Source organism: Ursus arctos, unplaced genomic scaffold, assembly GCF_023065955.2.
Source record: "Ursus arctos isolate Adak ecotype North America unplaced genomic scaffold, UrsArc2.0 scaffold_18, whole genome shotgun sequence".
NCBI lineage: Eukaryota > Metazoa > Chordata > Mammalia > Carnivora > Ursidae > Ursus > Ursus arctos.
The window spans coordinates 60,662,505-60,684,247 of NW_026622852.1; the positions used below are offsets into that span (position 1 = coordinate 60,662,505).

At 53.1% G+C, this 21,743-nt stretch overlaps 1 protein-coding gene across 10 annotated transcripts in view; it reads left to right on the forward strand.

Annotated features, from left to right (window-relative positions):
- EHMT1 (euchromatic histone lysine methyltransferase 1) overlaps nt 1–21,743 on the forward strand; it is a 140,771-nt gene that overhangs the window by 114,543 nt on the left and 4,485 nt on the right. For all 10 annotated transcript variants that reach the window (XM_048223006.2, XM_048223007.2, XM_048223009.2 and 7 more), the window contains 9 exons: nt 2,882–2,983; nt 4,716–4,820; nt 11,047–11,201; nt 12,115–12,282; nt 12,467–12,611; nt 13,183–13,260; nt 14,209–14,324; nt 15,789–15,875; nt 16,346–16,424. In XM_048223006.2, coding sequence (XP_048078963.1) covers nt 2,882–2,983; nt 4,716–4,820; nt 11,047–11,201; nt 12,115–12,282; nt 12,467–12,611; nt 13,183–13,260; nt 14,209–14,324; nt 15,789–15,875; nt 16,346–16,424 — 1,035 coding nt within the window. The remainder of the gene's footprint in view (nt 1–2,881; nt 2,984–4,715; nt 4,821–11,046; nt 11,202–12,114; nt 12,283–12,466; nt 12,612–13,182; nt 13,261–14,208; nt 14,325–15,788; nt 15,876–16,345; nt 16,425–21,743) is intronic.

Consider the following 21,743-nt stretch of genomic DNA (forward strand, 5'->3'; position numbering starts at 1 on the left):
TGGACCTACAGACAGAGGACCGGAGAAGTTCGGGTAGTGTGAGGGAAGCAGACGTCTGAAGGGGAAGGCTCATGGATGAGCTTAGCCGTCGGTGGGATGCGGTAGAAGAGAGGGGTCATTCAATTGAAGACTTCTCATTGAAATTATTTAGTCTGAAAGACAGGTTTTAGGACAGTTTCCAACTGATGCGTAATTGGAGTTCCCAGAAAGAGGGGAGAAAGAATCTGACAGAAAAAAATATTGGGGGAAAAAATGGTCATAAGCTTCCCAGATTTGGTAAGAAAACAGTCTGTAGATCCAAGAAATTAAGCCAACCCCAAACTAGATAAATACAAAGAATACCACACCTACACACTGTTGAAAACTGAAAACAGAGAAAATCTTAGAAGCAGCCAAAGAATGACACATGACGGGTAGGCAAACACCATTACAAAAAGTCACCAACTTCTCATCTGAAACAGTGGGGAAAAAAAACAAAAAAACTGTCAACCCGGAAGGCTGCATCCAGTAAAAGTATCCCCCCCACAAAATAATTGTGCAATAAAACACTTTCAAGTGAACAGAAGCTGGTAGGATTTATCGGTACATTTGCCCAAACAAGGGTGGGAACTCTGCCTGAGAGTCTGCCCAGGAACAGCGCCTGAGAAAGACTGTTGTTTTCTTTAAGTTTCTTAAAAGACACAAGGCTGTTTAAAGCAGAAATATCTTTACAGGGTGGAGTTCATACCAATTTCGAAGTAAAATGTGCTACCAGCAGCACCGGGCAGGAGCCACGAATGGAATCCTGTCAGGCTGTCTTATTTCTGCCGTGGGAGGCAGTAAACATCAATCCAAGTAGCCTGATAAGGGGAATATCATCACCCCCAGAGAAAGTACAAAGATAATTGAAAAGAAATACAGCTTTAAGGACAAATTTAAAAAATCTAGTGGAGGAAGTGAAGTGGAATACTAAGCAGGTTTGTAGAACTACAGGCAGGAAAAAAGGCTAGAAGCGGACGGGTCGAGGAGGCCCTCCCCCATCCATTGAGGACCGGGCGCGCCACAAGCAGTTGGGTACTTCTGCACGTGCTTGCGTTAAATGGACACATGGGTGGAGGAGAAAGGATGGAGAGCACATGTCATGCAAATGGTAAACTTTTAGAAGAGGGAAGATAATCTTTGTGATTTCAGCACGGAGAGATTTCTTCATGAAGTCACAGAAAAGTACAAAAATCGTTGATAAGGTCAAGTGCATTGGAATGAAGAATTTCTGGTCAACGGGATGTCACAAAGTTCACAGAAGGCAGGCTACACACTGCCAGAAGATACTGCAGTATACTGGCCAAGGGGTAGTACCCCAAACATAAGGAAGTTCTACAAACAAAAGAGCTCAAAAGAAAAAAGGGCACAGAATGAAAGGGCAGTCCCTGGAAGGGGCAATCTGAGGAACCAGCAAGCACAGGGAAGGTGCTCAGCCTTCTGAAAACCACCCTGAGACACCACCCTGTAGCCACTGGATTTGGTGACGCTCGAAGGTCGCACTGCCCAGAGGAGCCACAGCACGCCCGCGTCGCTGCCGCTGGTGGCGGGCCCCTGCCCCCAGGAGGAGAGGCCCCTGTTCAGCCTGGGACGTATGAACAGGGGAAGGTTTTGCAATACTCAGTACAAAGTCAGACACCTGAGAACACTTGAAAATAAGGCAAGCCTTTACACCAACAACCATACGTTTTTGTATTGATCCTACAATTAAAAATTTTAAACACCAGTAATATGGGGTTTGAGTGTGTGGATTTTCGTGAGAAAAGCGGGTTACTAACTAACTTCAGGCTTGGTAAGAAATGTGTTTAACAGAGTATGTGAAAATCTCTGATTACTGCTTGGAGGGTCAGAAACGGAGAAAGAGGGACTGAAGAAACGTGGTCAGTGTAGACAGGAGCAGGGGGGAAGGCAAAGAGAGACCCTGTAAGGGGAGAATGGTGGCAGTGTGTCCACACGGGTCCCTGAGGTGCTCGCCCAGGAAGAGTCCGTCTGTGCAGGTGCAGGCTCTCAGGTTGGCACTGAGCCTGGCCAAGTGAACCGGGACACAAATGGTCTCCTGGCCCTCCCAGGACCCCCTAGTCTCTCCTGGAGCTTCCTGGGTCTGACCTCCACAGTGGAGGGTAGCTTTTCTTTTGTTTTGAGGTACTTCAGTTACTGGGATATATTTAGCGAGCTTGAGGAAGTGGAGCTGAAAGCTAACGGGGAGATGTGCCTGCAGCCACAGGAGGCAAAATGTAGCCAGGCAGCCACCCTGACACGTGTTGGCCTGCAGGGCAAGCATGCCCCCATTCTGGGCCCTACTCTTCTCTGCCATTTATTGTTTTTAATTCTGTGGTGTATGGACAACAATTAGGGAATTTTTAGCGCTAGTCTAAACGTGTAATGGCAGCCATTATCTTGTAGAGGCAGGCATGGTGGGCACGGTGGCCCTCTTGTCACGTGAGGAGAGCAGGCCCCTGGCATCGTCCCGGGGGCCACATTGGAACAGAGGGACAGGGCACTGCACCTGGCCACGTCGAGAAGCTTGGGGCATGCCTCGGCCTGTCCAGACCATGGGAGAAAGGAAGGGACAGGCGGTTGACATGATGTACCCGCGGGTATGTCTTAGAAGTTAAAGACTCCTTGCCACCTGAGGCCTTGCCCCACTGGTGTCAGGATCTTAGAGTTTGGAGCCCGATGGATGAGGCTTGGACCCCAGTTGTGCAACCTCTGAAAACAACTCCACCTTTCTCTGTCTGGGTTCCTTATCATTCTAGAAGGCAGCTCCTTCATATGGGGAACGAAAGTTCACCATGGTCATGTGCTCAGGGTTGTGCTGTAGGTCATGTGATTTCTCTGGATCTAAATGGCATTTGTGTTGCAGGATGCAGAGGGCTCCACCTGTTTGCACCTTGCTGCCAAGAAAGGTCACTATGATGTAGTTCAGTATCTGCTTTCAAACGGACAAATGGACGTCAACTGTCAGGTAAAGCCACATCCCTCCACTTACTGACATTCCACCTGGCCGACCGGTCAGTGACCCCGTTCTCCTTTGTAGCAGTCCTGGCCCCTACCCATTCTCCGCAGCCCTCCTTGCAAGGCCTTGGAAGCCTAGCCTCACCCGCCCTGGCTGCCGCCTCCCCTGGCTGACCGTCAGCTGGCTACTCTAGAAGGTCCCACCTGTGATGGCCTCTACCCTGCTGCCTGGCTGGAGACTTCTCCCACGGCATCTGCCTGGGCTGCCCCAGCCTCCTGGCCTCGTGGCACCTGTCACCACCTGAGTGGGGTCCCTGACCTACGTGCCAGATGGCCTCCCTTCCGTGGCACCCCTTCGTCCCTCCCGGTGGCTGTCAGGGTTCCAGGGCAGGATCCTTGTGTGACATGTAGCCCCTGCCACGAGGAGGTCCCATGTGCATCTAGTGAGTGACTAGGGAGAGCAAGTGAGAGCGCCTCCCTCCCGCTCGCTGAGACCCAGACCCCTACCCTGCCATCTGAGTCTGGGCCCTGGAAAGGGCGTCTTGGCTCACGGCCTCTGCCCCGTCTTTTAGTCCAGCCATTGCCTTCAACCCAGCTCTCTGCAAGCCACCCTGACAGAGGCCCTCCCCAGTGGCCCAGAAATATAGCTCCCTGCCTTGTGCCTCCTGGCCCACCTCTGCTCTCACAGGGTCCACCGGGTGGACCCCTCCCCTGTTTCATTTTCTGTTTTCCACTTGGTTTGGTTTTGTACGTTTCTTCCCCTGGGCTGGGCTGGGCTCGGCTCCCTGAGGTGTGCTTGTCCCTGCTGTGCCCCCGGTGCCCAGGTGGTACCCAGCCAGCCTGCAGGGATGACCTCATTGTAGTCATGGAGGCTGCATGTCTCCCAGAGAGATGTGGCAGCTGCGGGGGGGGGGGGGGGGGTTACAGGAAGTCGTTTGGGAGGTGTTGGGGAGGGTTGAGCTTTCTGCCACCAGACCATGAGTTGGCAACATGATGCTCATTTCCTGAAGCGTTGCCTTTTTCTGGTTTAAATAAAACTACCCACCACCACTGAGTAAGGAGACAGGCCTGGGTTTGTGAATAGTAGAAAGCCAACTCGTCAAAACCATGATGGACCCATATATGGGGTCAGCCTGGGCAGGCTTTCTGCAGAAAGAAGTGGGAACTGGGCACAGCTTCCATCCGTCTCTGGGCTTGGATATCTGTCTGTCTGCAGCTGTTGGCGGCTGCTCCTGCTTCATGCTTGGGGTCTGTCTGTGTCACTGGGGCCAGTGCTTCCCGCCAGCCAGACTGTTGGTCTGTGAGGGATGGTCTGGTCAACAACATTTCTTGGTCCTTACGTGGTCCAAGCAGGTGCACTCAGGTGTGCTGAGTGTTGTCCTGGCGGTGACTGCCCACCAGGCAGCAGAGGGGTGAGGTCACCTGGCGGATCTGTCTGTCCCCCTCAGAGCCAAGGCTCCATCCTGCCCTCACTGAGACGCCTGGGGCTACATCCTGAGCCTAGGTTTCCTCATCCACAACATGGGGACTTGGACTGGCTTCTGTCTCTTGGAGCCGTCTTACGGGTCCTGAGTGAGATTGTGTTTCATGTTACTTGTCTGTAGAACTGTAATGGATTTTCGGTTTTGTGGGGTTTTTTTGTTTGTTTTTTTTGGGGGGTGTTTGTTGTGTTTTTTTTTTTTTTGGTTTTTTTTTTTTGTTGTTTTTGTTTTTTTTTGTTTGTTTGTTTGTTTTGAAATTAGGATGACGGCGGCTGGACGCCCATGATTTGGGCCACTGAGTATAAGCATGTGGAGCTCGTGAAGCTGCTGCTGTCCAAGGGTTCCGACATCAACATCCGGGATAACGTGAGTCTCTGGCTGTCACTGGTCCTAAGCTCCCCCCAGGGAAGTGGGTCCTGGAGGAGGATGGAGGGACCAGGGTATGCAGAGCTGGCAGCTGAAGGTTCTTTTTCTCGGAAGCCTGACTGCAGCTCTGCCCTCTTTTTCCGTGTTTTCAGCAGCCCCTGGACCCAGGGCTGTGGTTTCCTGAGATTGTTTTGTGTGTTGGCCGATTGTTGGGTATAGATTGAGGGGCCGAGTTTTGTGACACCTGCCCCATGGATAGTACCTGCCTTTTTAGAGGTGAACCTGGACTGTCCTTACATCCCTGACTCCCATGTCTATGATTAGGACCAAGGAGCCCAGGGCACACCCCACACCTGGGCAGGTAGTGGTGTGAGCATTAACTTGTACTGTGGTTGCTGTCTTAGAAGGAAAGCAAGGGAGCCACCATGCGCTCAGACCATGAGAGCTCCGGTGCTTGTGTTGATAGCTAGTTTTGTGGAACAAATTTGTTTTCAGAAAACAGGGTTTTGTGGCCAAGGTCAGAAGACTCAATAGTCCCTCTGGGAGTAATCCTCCAGCCCTGTATCAGACAGCAGGTGATTCTAGTTAATTTATTTATTTTATTATTTTTTTAAGATTTTATTTATTTGAGAGAGAGAGACAGAGATTAGTGACAGAGATCATGAGCGAGCGGGGAGAAGAGGGAGAAGCAGGCTCCCTACTGAGCAGGGAGCCTGATGCAGGGCTCCATCCCACAACCCTGGGATCATGACCTGAGCCAAAGATAGACGCTTAACTGAATGAACCACCCAGGCATCCCTCTAGTTAATTTAAAAGGGCATTTCTGGGGCGCCTGGGTGGCTCAGTCGTTAAGCGTCTGCCTTTGGCTCAGGGCGTGATCCCGGTGTTCTGGGATCGAGCCCCACATCAGGCTCCTCTGCTGGGAGCCTGCTTCTTCCTCTCCCACTCCCCCTGCTTGTGTTCCCTCTCCCGCTGGCTGTCTCTCTCTCTGTCAAATAAGTAAATAAAATCTTAAAAAAAAAATAAAAATAAAAAAAATAAAAGGGCATTTCTGGCAAGGTCTTCAGGGACCCGCTTGGGAACAAGGCAGAGGGATGGGGTCCCGGGTCGGACAGACACAGTGTGCCCTGCAGAACTCTGTCGGCTGTTACAGAGAGTCACCAAAAGCCGTAAATGGAAAATGTAGCACTAACTCATTAAATTGATCCTGAAATAAGAAAGCAGTTGCCAGTAAGACATGATTTTTCCAAGTACACCATTTAGTACGGTGCCAGTCAGTGTGGAGCCCAAGTGCCCGAGGTAGGGAGCCAGGTGGCGTCTCTTGGTTCTGAGCCCTGAGTGGGACAGGCCTCTCCAGATCGGCGCTTGAAGAAGGGGTGGGAGCAGTGAGCACCACCTGGTCACTCATCATGGCTGCTCGGCATTGAGAGCCTTCCCTGCATCTGTGAGCAGGTCCTGCCCTGCCCTGAAACCAGGAACAGCAGCACATGGCCCAACTGCAGGGTGTTTGTCAATGTCCTCGGAGCTGGTGTCGGTACAGTGATGCTGCCTGCAGGCACCCGGGGGCTGGGGGGCCCAGGGCAGCTTGGGATGAGGGTAGAGGGCAGGAGTGATGAGGTCCAGCGTGGCTGCAGCAGAGGGCAGTCGTGACCTGCCGTGCTGATGCTTCGTGACACACCGTGAGCGGCCCCCTTCAAGCACGAGTGGTTGGAGCAGCTGCAGCCACGCGTCCTTGGCAGGCAGGGTATCGAGAGTGTATGCCCATACGCACATGGTGGCCCACGGCCTCGCAGGGTCCAGTGGGCGTCCGCGCTGGTGCTGGTGGTGGTCCTTGAGAGGCAGGAGGGTTGACTAAACTGCGTGTTTGTTCATTGACGAAGCAGCTCTGTTCTTCACCCTGCCAGTTTTATTGATACGTAAGTGGTGGACTTGCACCATTTGAGGTGTCCGGTTGGATGAGTGTTAATCCCAGAAGCCATCACCACAGTCAGGACAGTGCACGACACTCCCAAAAGTTTCCTCCTGCCACTTCATAGCCAGCCACCCACTGCTGTGCTTTCTGTCACCTAGTTTGTGAGTTGGGCTTTCCGTAGGTGGATCCCAGCAGTGTGGTCATTGCTCAGGTAGCCTCATCTGGGGGTCAGTGTTCCACTGTGTGGACAGGTCAGCTCGTGTGTCCTTCACCAGGTTGCAGACATTTGGGTTTTCTGGGTCACCTGGCTCTCCAACATAGAGCTGCTGTGGATATGCACGCGTGTGTGTTTGCGTGTGCCCATGCTGTCATTTCTCTCCCATGAAACCGGGGTCACCTGTTAAAGAGGCTGCCCAGCTTCCAGGGTGGCTATGCCTGCGAGCGGTGTCTGGGAGCAGCTCTTTCACTTCCTGCCCAGCACTTAACGGTGCTTGGTCTGTGTCCTCTTGGGGGGGAGGGGTGCTCTGTTCAGATCTTTTGCCCATTTTTTATTGGATCGTTTATTCAGTTTTAAGAGTTGCTGTACGTTCTGATTACAAGTTCTCTATATCAGATGTTTTACAAACCCTGTGTTTGAGAAGCAGATGCGTTTTAATTTTGATAAAGTCTAATGTATTATTTTCTATTTATGGATCATGTGTTTGGTGTTCTCTTATGAAATCATTGCTCAACCCAAGATCCCAAAGACTTTCTCCTATGTTTTCTTATAGTAGTCTGTTTTGCATCAGGATGTCTAGCTGTCCCAGCACCATTTGTTTAGAAAGCCATCCCTTCTCCATAGAGTTGACTTTGCCCCTTCTGCATGCGTGTGGCTCCGTCTCTGGGCTCTGTCTTCCATGCCATTGGCCCACACGTATCTGTCCTTATGCCAGCGCCATGCTTTCTCAATTAAGAGAATATGCTGTGTTACATACAGGAGAAGAACCTTATAGAGGGGTGTCCCATTTCTCCCAGACCTCATGCTGTTGCTCTCAGACATTGTATCAACACCACAATATGTTGTTACTTTGTTTCAACAGTCAGTGATCTTTTGGAAACACTGTAGTGATGAAAGTCTCAGAGGTCAGTGCCTGCTGCCACCACTTCCTTTGCTCCTTGTTCATTTACTTAGGTCCTTCATTCCGAGGTCATTTTTCTTCTACACATCTGCCTTGGTTTATTGTGTGCTGCTGGGTGCCGGTCTGCCCATGACAGGCTTTTCCTGCCTACAGAGTCCTTATCTCGCCTTCACTTTGGGAGCTGTTTTGCTGGGTATGGACTTTGGTTGATAGCTTTTTTCAGTACTTTGCATACCCGGCCTCTCTGCGTCCTCACCGAGGGGTTTCCCGTGGGGAATTCTTGGGGGCGCCTTGTCCTTATTTCCAGATAGAGTGTGTCTGCTTTCTTTTGCTGCTGTAGGATTTTCTCTTTTTCACTAGATTTTAGCACTCTGATTATGATGTGCCTTGTGTTGCTTGTGTGTGTGTTGCATGTGTGAGGTCAGGAAGGGTTTGTGAAGCTTCTGTCAGCAAGGTCCTCATTCCTTCCAGAACTGTTCCTGCCTGCCCCCCCCACCTACCCCCCCTCCCCCCGCCGCTTCACAAGGGTCCCTGTTCTGTGATTATCATGTGGTTTGAAGTTGTTCCCAGCTCACTGATGCTCTTTTCATTTTCCTCAATTATTTTTTCACTCTGGATCACGGTTTAGCTGGTTTTAAAGCTGTTTTGCTGGTTTTATTGCAATTTCGCTGTGTCTTCAAGCTCAGTAATCTTTTCTTTATAACCTGTGATGCTGTTAATCTCATCCAGTGTGTTTCTGTCAGACATTGTACTTTTCAACGCTAAAAGTTTTGTTTGTAACCTTAGGTTGCATGGCAGACATGGTGAATTTTACGTTGCTGTGAATTTCTGTATTTCTGGAAAGATCTTGAGCCTTGTTCTGGGTGCAGCAACGTTCCTTGGAAATAGTCTGCTTTGGGTTTTGCTTTCTAGGTTTGTTAGGCGGGTCCATGCAGGCTTCAGCCTAGTGCTGGTCATCTCTCTTGTGAGGTTACTGGCGCTGAGCCCTCTGTGCCTCAGCTTTGGGGGTGTGTCCTCCTGGAGGTTTAAGGTGGGAATGTCCAGATCTCCAGAGGCCTCTTTCCCAGCCCCACATTCTGCTGTGCCAACCCTGGCTTCCTCGGCCACCGGCTCTCAGTTCCTGTCTCAGGGCTTCTCCTGCTCAGTCCCCTCCCTGAGCTGAGGCTTGGATCTCAGGACAGTGAGAAGGTGGACCCAGGCCCCCTTTTTTGTTTCTGCTCTCAGGAATACAGTACTTCATCGCCTGATGTCCAGTGTCTTGAAAACCATTATTTCACACATTTTGACTGTTTGGCTCTTTCAGGCAGGAGGGTAAATCCAGATGGTCCCTCTGGCCCAGTGTCTGTCAGAACCAAAGTGCCGTCTATCGCTTCAGATGTGTGGGTCAGGCCTGTTGTAACATAGCAGGCAGATCTCAGCTAGTCTGGGACTGCACATTCCTATGCTAAGAGGAGCCTAGGTGGACGGGGACAGTCTCAGCCTGTAATTCTGGTTATAAAATCATAGATCCTTCTGATGAAGGAATGAGAAAAGAGGCCCCTAAGGAAACCACATTTTGTTCTGGAGCTTGCAAATGTTTGGACAATGGAAAGATGAGAGGGGTAGAAGGCGTCTCAGCACAACATCCAGGAAAGGAAGCCCCAGGCAAATCCAGGCGTTTCAGAAAACACTAAGGCCTACCGAGGAGACTGTGGTGAAGCCTGTGCTTGGGGCTAGCTGCCGTTTGCTAACAGAGAGGGCCACAGACTTTGACTTTTTTCTTTCCTCAAGTTCACTGAGCTGAAAGCATTGGATGCACTCAGAGTGTGGGACTGGGAGGCAGATTATCTGTGAGCACTGGAGCATTAAGGGGCTTCCCTGGGTGGAGGGGGGCAGGAATGAGGCATGCAGAGTCATGTAGCTGGCATTTCGGTCCCATGGGGCTGACATGGGGTGGAGCGGGGCATGCACTGTACGGGTCTCTGCCTGGGTACCACCAAGCCCCCTGTGGTGGCGCCAGAGTAAACAGCCAGGCTTGACTTTGGCGGAGGCTCCCGTGAGATATTGAGGGTTCTTGAGGGGTGGGGGCCCCAGAGCGATGCCCCTACTCTGCCAGGAGACCAGAAAGTGCTTCTAGCGCAACCAGTGTTTATGCCACCTTTGAGGGGTTAAGCCCTGAGACCCAGTCAGAAAAAGAAAAAGACTAAAACATTCATTGCCTTGTATTCTGCAAGAAGTTGGGAACAAACTAAAGGTTTGGTAAAGGAAAGGCTCAGTAAGTCGTGACCGTGAGCTCAGCCTGCACGGTGGTCTGTGCTGTAGCAGGTGCCCCACACCACCTGCCGTGAGCACAGGGCAGTCAGCCCGGGAGGGGGCAGAGTGGCTTTCTCGTTCATCCCCAATGTGGTAGGTTAGTGTCGTGTCACTGCTCTAATTTATGCTGATTTCCCACCTGGCAAGGCTGCACATTGCCCTGTATGTATGTGTATTCCTCCTCTTCCATGCAAGTTGTAAATTTTTATATCTTTTGCACATTTGTTTTCAAAATTACAGTGTAGCCTTCTAATAAACTTAACTGTGACCATTAACAAGTCATGTATAGCTTATTTACAGCACAAATGGTTTTTTCTAATCTTTGATTTAAAATTTTTATTTTACAGTGGTTTTTATGAAGTAAAATCTTAATACAATCAAATTTTCCTACCTTTTATCTTTTTCAAATCTTACACAAGTATTGTCCTGTTTTGCAGTTTGTACTTCTGTTCTAAAGTGAATATAATTTTCGGGGCGCCTGGGTGGCGCAGTCGTTAAGCGTCTGCCTTCGGCTCAGGGCGTGATCCCGGCGTTCTGGGATCGAGCCCCACATCGGGCTCCTCCGCTGGGAGCCTGCTTCTTCCTCTCCCACTCCCCCTGCTTGTGTTCCCTCTCTCGCTGGCTGTCTCTCTCTGTCAAATTAATAAATAAAATCTTAAAAAAAAAATAAAAATAAAGTGAATATAATTTTAAAAAGTAGACAAAGCAAAGTGCTCCCAGATGTTTTGTTACTAATGTGTTTAGGTTGGTCTAATTCCAGATGATTTTTTATTCTATTTTTAAAATATTCAGTACTGTAATTACATTACTTTTATAATGAAAACAAAACAAGAAAGGAAGCACCCTCATCATTCAGACGGGTCTTTGCTCTCCTCTTGGTGCTCTGCGCCGTCTGTCCTTGCAGGAGGAGAACATCTGCCTGCACTGGGCTGCGTTCTCGGGCTGCGTGGACATAGCCGAGATCTTGCTAGCTGCCAGGTGTGACCTCCATGCCGTGAACGTCCACGGAGACTCGCCCCTCCACATTGCTGCCAGGGAGGACCGCTACGCCTGTGTCCTGTGAGTGGCTCTGCTGTATGCAGTCCCTGCAAGACTCCCGGGGTGGGAGAGGCCCTGGTGCCCCAGGTCCTCCGAGGGAAGCTCCTTCCCCAGGCAGGTGGAGGCGTGAGTCTCCACATGTGAGGTCAACATGGCTATTTCTGGTTCAGGGAGGATCACTGTGAAAGATCCCCAAATACCTAGATGAGTCTCACCCAGCACCTCTCCTCAAGGGGGAGGAAACAGTCCCCACTCAGGAGGGATGGAGACGTTGGTGCTCACCACTCGCCACTCAGAGCCTATTCCTGTGTCACACACATGTGGGGGGTGCAGTTGGGGTCCTGAGGAGTCGTCCTCGCTCCGCTCTCAGTGGAAGCTCAGGACCCAGTCCTGCCCTGTCACACAACCTCGGGTCCCTGCATCTCACCTGGAAATGCGGGGATGCCCTGCCGTGGGGTACACGCCCACTCAGACGGGGACCTTGGCGGCAGCTCAGCTGAGCGGGTTGTGGTGTGAGGCCCCTGGGTGGGGGTGCGGAGGAGCAGCTCACAGGAGCTCTCCATCCAGTTCTGACTCACCTGCAGGGCGCTGACCATGTACACGGCATAGTTTACCCGCCTCATGCTGGCCCTGTCCATCCTTGAGCATGCCTTTGAATGGAAAAGCCAAAAACCCTCAGATACCATCCCTAGTTCTTTACACACGCTTCCTGACAAGAAAGCTGAGGTGACTTTTGACCGTAAATGAGGGAAAGAAGTAACGTGGTATGTTCCCGGTGAGTCAGGGCAGATCTCTCTAGAAGCACTGGTCAGCAAGCTTAATATCCATAGGAGTGATGTGTTCCCTTTATTTTTACCGTCTGAAGTCATTTCATAAACCTCTATCTTTTAAATTAAGGTCTGAATGTTTTGTTGGCTTACATTTTTCCTTTTAGCCTCTTTCTTTCTCGGGATTCAGATGTCACTTTGAAAAACAAGGAGGGAGAGACGCCCCTGCAGTGTGCAAGCCTCAACTCCCAGGTGTGGGACGCGCTGCAGATGAGCCGGGCGCTGCGAGACGCAGCCCCCGACAGACCTGTCCCGACGGAGAAGACCGTGAGCAGGTGAGAAGACCGTTCTGAGGCAAAGGGTGACAGATGGGGGTTGAAGAGTGTGAAACAAAAGCTGCCGTCCAAGCTGAGGCATCCCCTGGCCTGAGTCTAGAGTGCCTGGCCCAGAGCTTGGCAGCTGCCCTGTTGCGGTGTCACTTGTCACATCGAAAGGTAATGTCCCCCTTTCCGGTGGCAGAGACATTGCTCGAGGCTACGAGCGAATCCCCATCCCGTGTGTCAACGCTGTGGACAGCGAGCCGTGCCCCAGCAACTACAAATATGTTTCTCAGAACTGCGTGACGTCTCCCATGAACATCGACAGAAACATTACCCATTTGCAGGTCAGCAACAGCAGGGGGCGGAGGGCCTCGGGGCCTGGGTCCGTAGGCATTGCCCTCCTCATGGTTGCCTTCCACTAAAGAGTTGAAAGGCACATAAAGACCCTTCCTGAAAGTGGATCCTGCATCCCACGTTGGGTCCCCAGCCCCCAGAGCAGTGCCTGGCATCCCCCAGCGAATGGTGGTTTGGGGGCCACGCAAGTGAGAGGAGCCTGTGCTGGGCCTTGCCTTTCCCATGGTGCGGCTAGCCTCAAGTGCAGGCCTCAGGACTTCTTCACCGACGCTGCCTCTCGGCCTCACGTCGCTGACCACCCTGCTTCCTCCCCTTCCTTTTGGCTCTTTGTCCAGAGCCCCTCGTGCAAGCTCTCTGTGTCTTAGTGGCTGGGTGTCCTCTCCTGCCTGCATGCCCTCTTCCTCAGGGGCTGCACGCCCCTTTGTATGCTTGAGAATGGACATTTCGAGCGGTCACCTTTCTTCCACACGGGCCTGGCTTTCTGAGAGCACATGTCAGAGTTGGGAGGCGTGGCTGTGAGCTGAGAGCGGCCCCCCCACCTGACGAGCCGTCTCCCCACAGTACTGCGTGTGCATCGACGACTGCTCTTCCAGCAACTGCATGTGTGGCCAGCTCAGTATGCGCTGCTGGTACGACAAGGTGAGCCTGCGGCCGGCGCGTGCTGGAGCGGTGAGGCACCCTCTGGCCCTGGACTGTGTCCGGCGGACCTTGGGAAGGAGGGCTCCAAGTCAGCTGGTGTGGAAATACAGACCGGTCGGAGCCAGCCTCTGTGGCTGCCCGGGGGTGGCTGTCGGTGAGCCCAGCCTGGGGCAGCTGGGGAGACAAGGAGACAGCTCTGGAGGCCGGTGTCCAAGAGAGGAAGATCAAATGCCCTTGGTGTTGGGAGTTCAGAGGTCGTCATTGGGGGCAGGAGCCAGGGTGTCCTGGGGTGGGGATAACACCACAGCAGACGGTTGTCTCCAGAGTCACCTTGGGAGCAAAGGGGCATGGCGTGGGGGGGTGTTTGTTGCCTGCTGAGCGAGACTCTGGTGGTGTGTGTTCTCTGTGAAGCACTGCTTTGTGGAAGGTGGGCAAGAGCGAGCATTTTGAGGGAAGTTCTCACTGTTCAGAGCGGCCTCTGAAGCCACGGGGACTTCAGACTTGGCCGTGAGGCCCCGGTGTGTCGCCCAGTGGCTTTGCCGTGTCTGGGTGTAGGACAGGAAAGCAGGTGGATGGGTTGCTGCCAGAGCTGTGGGCCTGCAGGCTGCGAGGCTGAGAGCGCAGCGCGGCCGTGAGCGTGGGCGCTGGTCCAAGGGGCGCTGAGCCCTTGAAGGAGGTGGAGGGGCCTGTGGGCTGGTGGCCTTGGCGAGGCTGGGAGAGTGCCCGGGAGAAGGAGGGAGGCCAACCAGGGTGGATGGAGACTGTAAACCTGCGTGCGCTCCTGTCCAAAGCATGGATGCCTAACGTGATGCTGGCGCCCCCAGCGTGAAGTTTAACCGGAAACCATCGTTTTTATATCCGTGTTTTAGTTTGTAAAACTGGTTGGTGTCAGTGTATTGAGCATGAAGGGCGAGCCGTGCTCGGTCCTGACTGCACATCTGTCCCCAGGACGGCCGGCTCCTGCCGGAGTTCAACATGGCGGAGCCACCTTTGATCTTTGAGTGCAACCACGCCTGTTCCTGCTGGAGGAGCTGCCGGAACCGCGTCGTGCAGAACGGCCTCAGGTGAGCACGAGCTCCCATAGCCGCTGCCTGAGTGTCAGGTTCTCACCCCTTCAGTGCAGGGTGATGCCAGGGGTCTCTGTTTTCAAAGTTTGAAAATGATTTCAGGTTTCTTGAGAAGTTCACTGTATTTACGTGTATTTCATACAGACAAGGGTGGGAGGTGTTTCAGTGCATGTGCATGTTTGCAGTAGAGACACAGACGCTGTCTTGTTTGAGCCCTCTGTCCTCTGGTGGTGTTACAAGCTGGCGTAAATAATCCAAGTCCTGCTTCTGAGCTGCTCGGGTGTCAGTCGGTGAGGCCTGAGGGACCAGGCTGTCCAGACCCAGTGAGGGTCTGGACACGAGTCCAGTGGACGAGTCCAGACACGAGTCTGGACCAGGCTGTCCAGACCCAGTGAAGGCCAGGAAACGAGCTTTTCATGAGCATTGCCTGTCTCTCCTAGTTAACACGTGCACGGCAACTGTTTTAATACTCAAATCATTTCTGAAATATCCTTTGTTGTCTGAGTGTCTCTACAACAACAGTGTGAATGGTATAAAACGTTTCAGACCTCGTGGATGCCTTGTTCTTAAGTCACTAGGGGCGCTTGGTCCAGTGATGTCTGGCCAGCACCCCTTTCACTGGCCGGGCTCAGACCCCTTCCTCCAGCGTCCCCCGGCCATGAACTTTTCCTCTTGTGCTCGTGCTTGAGAATTAGAAGACCCCTTTGGGGGGGCGCCTGGGTAGCGCAGTTGTTAAAGCGTCTGCCTTCGGCTCAGGGCGTGATCCCGGCATTCTGGGATCGGGCCCCACGTCAGGGTCCTCTGCTGGGAGCCTGCTTCTTCCTCTCCCACTCCCCCGCTTGTGTTCCCTCTCTCGCTGGCTGTCTCTCTGTCAAATAAATAAATAAAATCTTAAAAAAAAAAAAAAAAAAGAAGAAGACCCCTTTGGGCCATCTGAGTTGTGAAGGGAAATTGACACACAAAGTCAGTCTAGTTTCATAGTATTGGGGGTTTCTCAGGGTCGGCGGTCGGACAGTGCTTCTGACCAGCCCACATGTCGGTTTCCCTGTTGACAGCACATCTCTGCAGGGAGGACAGACGTGCCCTTCTCCCCCAGGGCCCCTGAACACACGCAAGGGCAGGTGGATCCCCGTGGCTCTGAACTTGTGTGAGTTCAGAGTGTCAGCCCCTCTGCTCTTCACTGCGACCCGGGGGCTTGGCCAGACCGTTCCTGTGTTGCAGACAAAGACATAGGCGTGTCTACATTTGTCTACAGACAAATGCCGCAGTCGGACGGCATTCCAAGGCGATCCCCCGCTCCCTGAGGATGTGCTGTGGGCTTCCTTGCACGGGAAGCTCCAAGGCACTCTCGAGATAGGAAGGCAGTACCTTGCACTCTGTTTGCTGCCATGGCTGGTGTGTAATCCGAGTGCGAGCTTAGCGTCTGAGAACTTGGTGTGAGTGGCTCACCCTGTTTTCCAGGGCAAGGCTGCAGCTCTACCGGACACAGAACATGGGCTGGGGCGTGCGGTCCCTGCAGGACATCCCCCTGGGCACCTTCGTCTGCGAGTAAGTGAGTGTGTGCGTGGGTTACCCCAGGGCTGCCGGCTGCCCCTGCCTTTTTGGGGACAGCACAGCAGAGTGGGGTGAGGGGCTGCCAGGGACCTGGCCATGCCTGGGACTCGTGGGTGCCCCTGAAAACCAAGTTCATGTTGTCTCCACGCCTCGCCCACCTCCTTTGGCTTTCCGCCTGCATTTAGCCTCTCACCAGCTCATGGCTCCTTTAAGATATTACTGTTCAGTGGTTTTCAGGGAGTGTCATTGTGGATCCCTGGTCGGAGAAGGGGTTTCCGTGTCGTCATCTTCTGGGACCTGAAGTTAAATCCCAGCTCAGTCACAGGCTTATTCTCCAGAACGTTTGCCCACAGCTCCAGGAACCGGGGTGGGGGGCTCTGCCATGGCTGTCATGCGCCCCGCTCTGTGGTCAAGGTTGAGGGCCCTGCTGTCTGCTGTTCTCACCCATGCCCTGCCTCCTGCAGGTATGTCGGGGAGCTCATCTCTGACTCAGAAGCTGACGTTCGGGAAGAAGACTCTTACCTCTTTGATCTTGATAACAAGGTAACGCGTTTGGAGGGGTTGGGCGTAGAGAGCTGGTTGCGGCCATGCGGCGTGGGAGCGGTAAGGAGGCTCGCCCACACCGGCCCAGTGTCCCCGCCGGCCACACTGGCGCACTTGCGTGCCCAGGGCTCACAGGGCACTTGCAGTCGGGCCTCTGACCTGGGAGGTCCCTGGGCTCGTGCAGCGAGGAGCCTGCCGGCCTTGAGGACGTGAAGCCCGGACGCATACCACCAGCCCTCTGGACCCCAGCTTCTTTTCTGGGGTTAGAGCCCATGGCCGTCAGAGGGCAGGGGGCCGCGTGCGCACAGTGACGAGCAAATGGGAGCAAGCCTCGGTGAGGGGCAGGGGGTCACATGTGTGTCCCAGCTGCCTTTCTGGTTGTGGGGAGAGCAGGTGGGCCCTAGTCTTCACCCCAGGACCCAGGTTTCCGGGGACGTTTGGAGGCTGCCTCATGCCATCCTCGCCCCACCCTCGTGCCTGTGCTGCTCTTAGTTCATGACTTGCCTGTTTAAGAACTTCCAGGAGCACGGTCAGGGTGGAAGTGGGGACCCAGGGCTCTCTTCTAGCCGCAGCCACCAGAGCCCGGAGTAGCTGCCCTTCTTGCCGTGCTCCCCCTGCCCAGCCCTGCCCCTGCAGTCGGCTCTCAGAAAGCCACGTTCCGGGGGCAGAAACCTGTGTCCTGGGTGGCCGCAGTGTGCAGGCCCTGCCCTGCCCTGCTCCCGGGTCCCCTCTGCGGACCTCCGACCGTGTCTTCTGTCCTTCTGCGTCTCTGGAGCTGTTTGCCTTTTATGGTTTGTGGCAGTCCCTTACAGGTTCTGGGGTCAATGCTCTTTCGTGACATTTGTGCCTCGCAGATGTATTTGCTCTGTGGCTTGTTGAGTTCCTGAAGATGTCTTTTAATTGAACGGAAGTTCTTATTTTTATTGTAGTCCGGTTTCTCGGCCTCTTCCTCCATACTGTGGGTGTTTGTAATGTCCCAAGAGAAGCCAGGCTTTTTACAGCCAAGACCATACAGAGGCACATGTGTGGCATCTGCAGAAGTCACACTCGGCTTCCACGTGTAGGCGTGTAGTCATCTTGCTGCAGGGTCCGGCGTTTTCCCTGCATTGATGTGTGTGAACTCAGGACCATTTGTTGAGAAGATTGTCCTTCTCCCCACTGCCCTGCAGCACAGCTTTTGTCATAACACAGGTTCCCTTGTGTGCCTGGGGCTCCCCTCTGTCCCCTGTCTGCTGATGCCATGTTAACTGCCCTACCTTACGTCCTCTTACCTTGGGGACTTCAGGGGTGTCTTGCTCTTCTTGGTGTCTTTCAGTTTCTGTGTAAGTTGTAGAGTCGGCTGGATAAGCTGTATAACTTAGGGCAGCATTGAACCCGTGAGCTGGCTAGGGGTCATTGGGGTTTCTGCACCTGCTTTTCTAGGTGTTTCCCTCTGCTTGTTTGTCATCTTCAGTGGCCACCAGGAAGGTTCGGTGGTGCTCTGTGTGCAGTCTTGTAGACCTTCCGTTGGGGTTTGTTTTAAGATTTTATTTATTTATTTGACAGAGAGAGAGACAGCCAGCGAGAGAGGGAACACAAGCAGGGGCAGTGGGAGAGGAAGAGGCAGGCTCCAGCGGAGCAGGGAGCCCGATGAGGGGCTCGATCCCGGGACCCTGAGATCATGACTTGAGCCGAAGGCAGGCGCTTAACGACTGAGCCACCCAGGCGCCCCTTCTGTTGGGTTTTTTGTATCTGATAGGTTTTTGATCATTTTACTCTTTGGGTCAATTTTATTGTAATTAACTGACGTTCAGTGAACTTGAAGTGTGTGGTTTTGGTTTTGACCCATGGTGTGCAGTCTCCTCAGCGCCACGAGCAGGATCTGGAGCACTTCCCAGCCCATGGTGCCCCCACCCTGGTTGGCCGCGGAGCCGTCTGTCACCACGCCTGGGTTTTCCCGCGCTCAAGTTCCCTGTCAGTGGAGTCGGAGCGTGTGCTCCTCTGTGTCTGGGCTTTTGCGATCTACCCAGGTGGTGGCAGATCCCGTGACCCACTGACGGCCGTGCTGCGTTGTGCCACCGCCTGGGGATGGACCCGGATGTCTCCAGTTTTTGCTCTTCGGAGTAAACCTGCTATGAGCTTGTTTTTTGTGGGTGTGAGTTTTCGTTTCTCTTGGGTAATTCCTGGCCGTGGGATTACTGCTGTCGGGTAAAAGTGTACATTTAATAACTTTAAAAGAAACAGCATGCAGTTTCCGAGGTGGTTGTGCCACGTACATTTCCACCAGCAACAAATGGGAATTTCGAACACTGTAATTTTAATGTGCATTTTCTTGATGATTTTTTTTTAAAAAGAATTTATTTTTAAGTCTTCTCTACACCCAGTATGGGGCTCGGACTCACCACCTTGAGATCAAGAGTTGCACGCTCTTCCGACTGAGCCCATCAGGGGTCCCATTTCCTTGGTGACTATTGATGTGAGCACTTTTCACGTGCCAGTTGGTCTCTTCATAGCTTCTTTTGTGCAGGGATTTTTAAAATTCATTACCCATTGTTTAATTGGGCTAATTACCTTCTTCCTGAGTTGTAAAGATTCTTTATGTTTCCTGATTCACGACCTTTGTCAGACACACGTATTTTCTCCCAGCCTGTGCCTTGATTGTTCATTTTCCTAACAATGTCTTCCATAGAACAGAAAAGTTTTTTATCATTTAGTGTTTTTCGTGTCCTAAGAACTCTTTGTCTCCCACACGGTTGTGAAGGTTTTCTCCTTTCTCTAGGGTTTGTACGTTTAGCTTCTAGACCCACGATCCACCTTTTGTGTGTGGCTTGAGGTCAGGCTCGAGATTCCTCTTTGTCCACGTGAACACACGGTGATTCTAGTACTGGCTGGACGTCAGCTGGAAAAGCCTCTGCTTGGACCATCGAAAGTAGGTCTGTGCCTGGACTGTGTTTTGTTCCTTTAATTTATTTGCTGACCCTCAGACCTGTTCCAGTGTCTCTTCACTACTCTCGGTTCAGAGGAGATCTTGAAACCAGGTCTTCCTTTTTAAAGGTCCTTGTAGCTCTCTGGAGTACTCTGCATTTCCATATGCATTTTAGAACCAGGGTGTTCGTACAAAAAGAGGCTGCTGGGATTTGACTGGGATTGTGTCCAATCTGCGGATCCACTTAGGGGCGTTGGCGTCAGAACACCATCGAATCTTCTCCTGTTGGCTGGTGTCTGGGTGTGGAGCCAGCCTGCCCCGGCAGACCCCAGCCCCTCGTGGGGATGCCGTTCCAGCAGTCCCCCCTCTCCTGCTGGCAGTTGCCCGTGGCTGCCCGCCCCCTGACTCCTGGCCTTCCAGTCTCCCCTCAGGCTGGGCCCCCCATGCCGTTCCCTTCAGCCTCCTTCACTGGCTCATTCATTCTGGCACATGAAGGGCCACGAGTGCACCAGAGCCTCCCAGGGTTCGCTCCAGCTCAGACCTTGTGTTCCCTACTGGTGTGTCCATGCCTGTGCCCATAGGGCCTGTGTATCCACTGCTCGCTCCCACCCCACCCTCCGTCTAAGGCATCAGGGACTTTCTGGCTCTACCTTCAGAATGTTTCTGGGATCTGACCACCTGTTGCCATGCTGCCTGCCTTCTCCCTGGCCTGGACTGTCCCTGGGCTCTGGGTCTGTGCTCAGACCCCAGGGTCTCCCTCTCCTTGCTGTTCTAGAACCTTCTGAATACCCACCGCCTTCCAGCCTCCTTTGCCTGAATTTGCCCTGCTTAACCAGGGTGCCCGTGCACTCTAAGCATCTCAGAGTGGGCGAGGCTTGCAGGGGCATGGAGCTCCCTTCCCACAGTGTTTTTGTCTTAGAACTAGGGACAGGTGGTTTCTTCATCAGAAAAACTTGAAAAGAGCAAGCAGCACACACATCTGAAGGGACACATTTTAATAAGACCCGAGGAGCATAATTCATTGTGGGAAAGATGCAGTGTTCGCGTGGACATGAATTAACGCTGGCCCAGTCGAGCAGCAGTCAGTTCTGGAAGAGTTTCTTGCTCCAAAGATGGGCAGCCCTCCTGTTTCTCTGCGTACCTGTGCCCCCACAGAGTCTCTAAGCTGAGTGTGGGCAGATGAGCAAAAACTCGGGGTAAACCACAGAAAAACAGTTTTACTGAGAGACACCATGCAAGAGGCTGAGGAAAGCGCAGGTGGCGTGTGGGGGGCCGTCGGGCTCAGGGACCGGTGGGCAGAGGACTCACCTTTGTGCTCTGTGCCTGCGGGGGTGTGGAACCTGCAGCTTGTTCCCTGGCACAGGGGGAGGGCTGTGCGGGTCCTGCAGGCTTTGGGCAATGCTGCTTCCAGTAGGGGCCCCTGGAGGGTCCCAGACGGGCTGTGGCCTCCCCTGTGGTGGCGTCCACTCCTGGCAGGAGGGCCTCTGCTGTCGTGTGCCCCTCGCCCTGAGGAGAAGGGAGGACGCCCCACCCCTCCGTGTGCTCCTCACGCATCCTGCCCCAAGTCTAACCAGCCTTCCCTACACCCACGCTAGGTGCCTCGCTCCTTACTTCCGGGCTGCCCTGTGGTCTCTCAGTTAGTTAGGAAAACACACTTCCTCCAGGATTGCTGTTTCTTGCCTTTGTGGACAGTTTCTTATTTATGTCACAACAGCCCTCGCAGTACAGAGAAGTAGAGAAAGCCCGTGTCATCGAGAGCTCCTTAGATCTCACTTTGTTTCATCTGTTGTGCCGACAACGTGATGTCAATCACAAACATGCCATTTCGCTTCTGAGGAGCTCAGCGTGCGCCTGCAGGGGCGTCACTGTCGTGCCTCACGAGACTGACCTCAGTTTCCCTAGAGTGTGCACCGCTGGTTTGCCCCCATCCTCTTGATGGTGCATCCCGTCTGTTTCTTCTCACAGAGGGCACCTGTCCGACCCTCATGCTGTCCTGCAGGGCCTGCATTTGTATGTGTGCTGTTGGGGCCTGTCCTCTGTCTCTGTTCTCTGTCGCTGGTGTTTTTGCAGCCGGGGTGAGGGTGGAGGCATCCCAGAGGACCTTCTCCCAGGTCTGGAGTAGGTGAACCTCGACTGCCCACCCTTCTCCTGATGCCTGCGCCCCCCTGAGGGGCGTCCCACCTTTCACATTTCATAACAGATTCTTCTTTTGGAAAGAAAAATCTTCCCCGCCCAGACCTGGGCTTTCGAGGGACCCCTCACATACAGGCAAGATAAACACACATTCTTGCCACTTAGTTGCCAACCTTCAGAGGAAGGGGTGGAGCAGGGATTACTGGTGGTGAAGGGGTTTGGGCCTTCATTTCCTTTCTCTTTTACATGTTGTCATAGCTCCTGAATTTTTTGTACTGTTG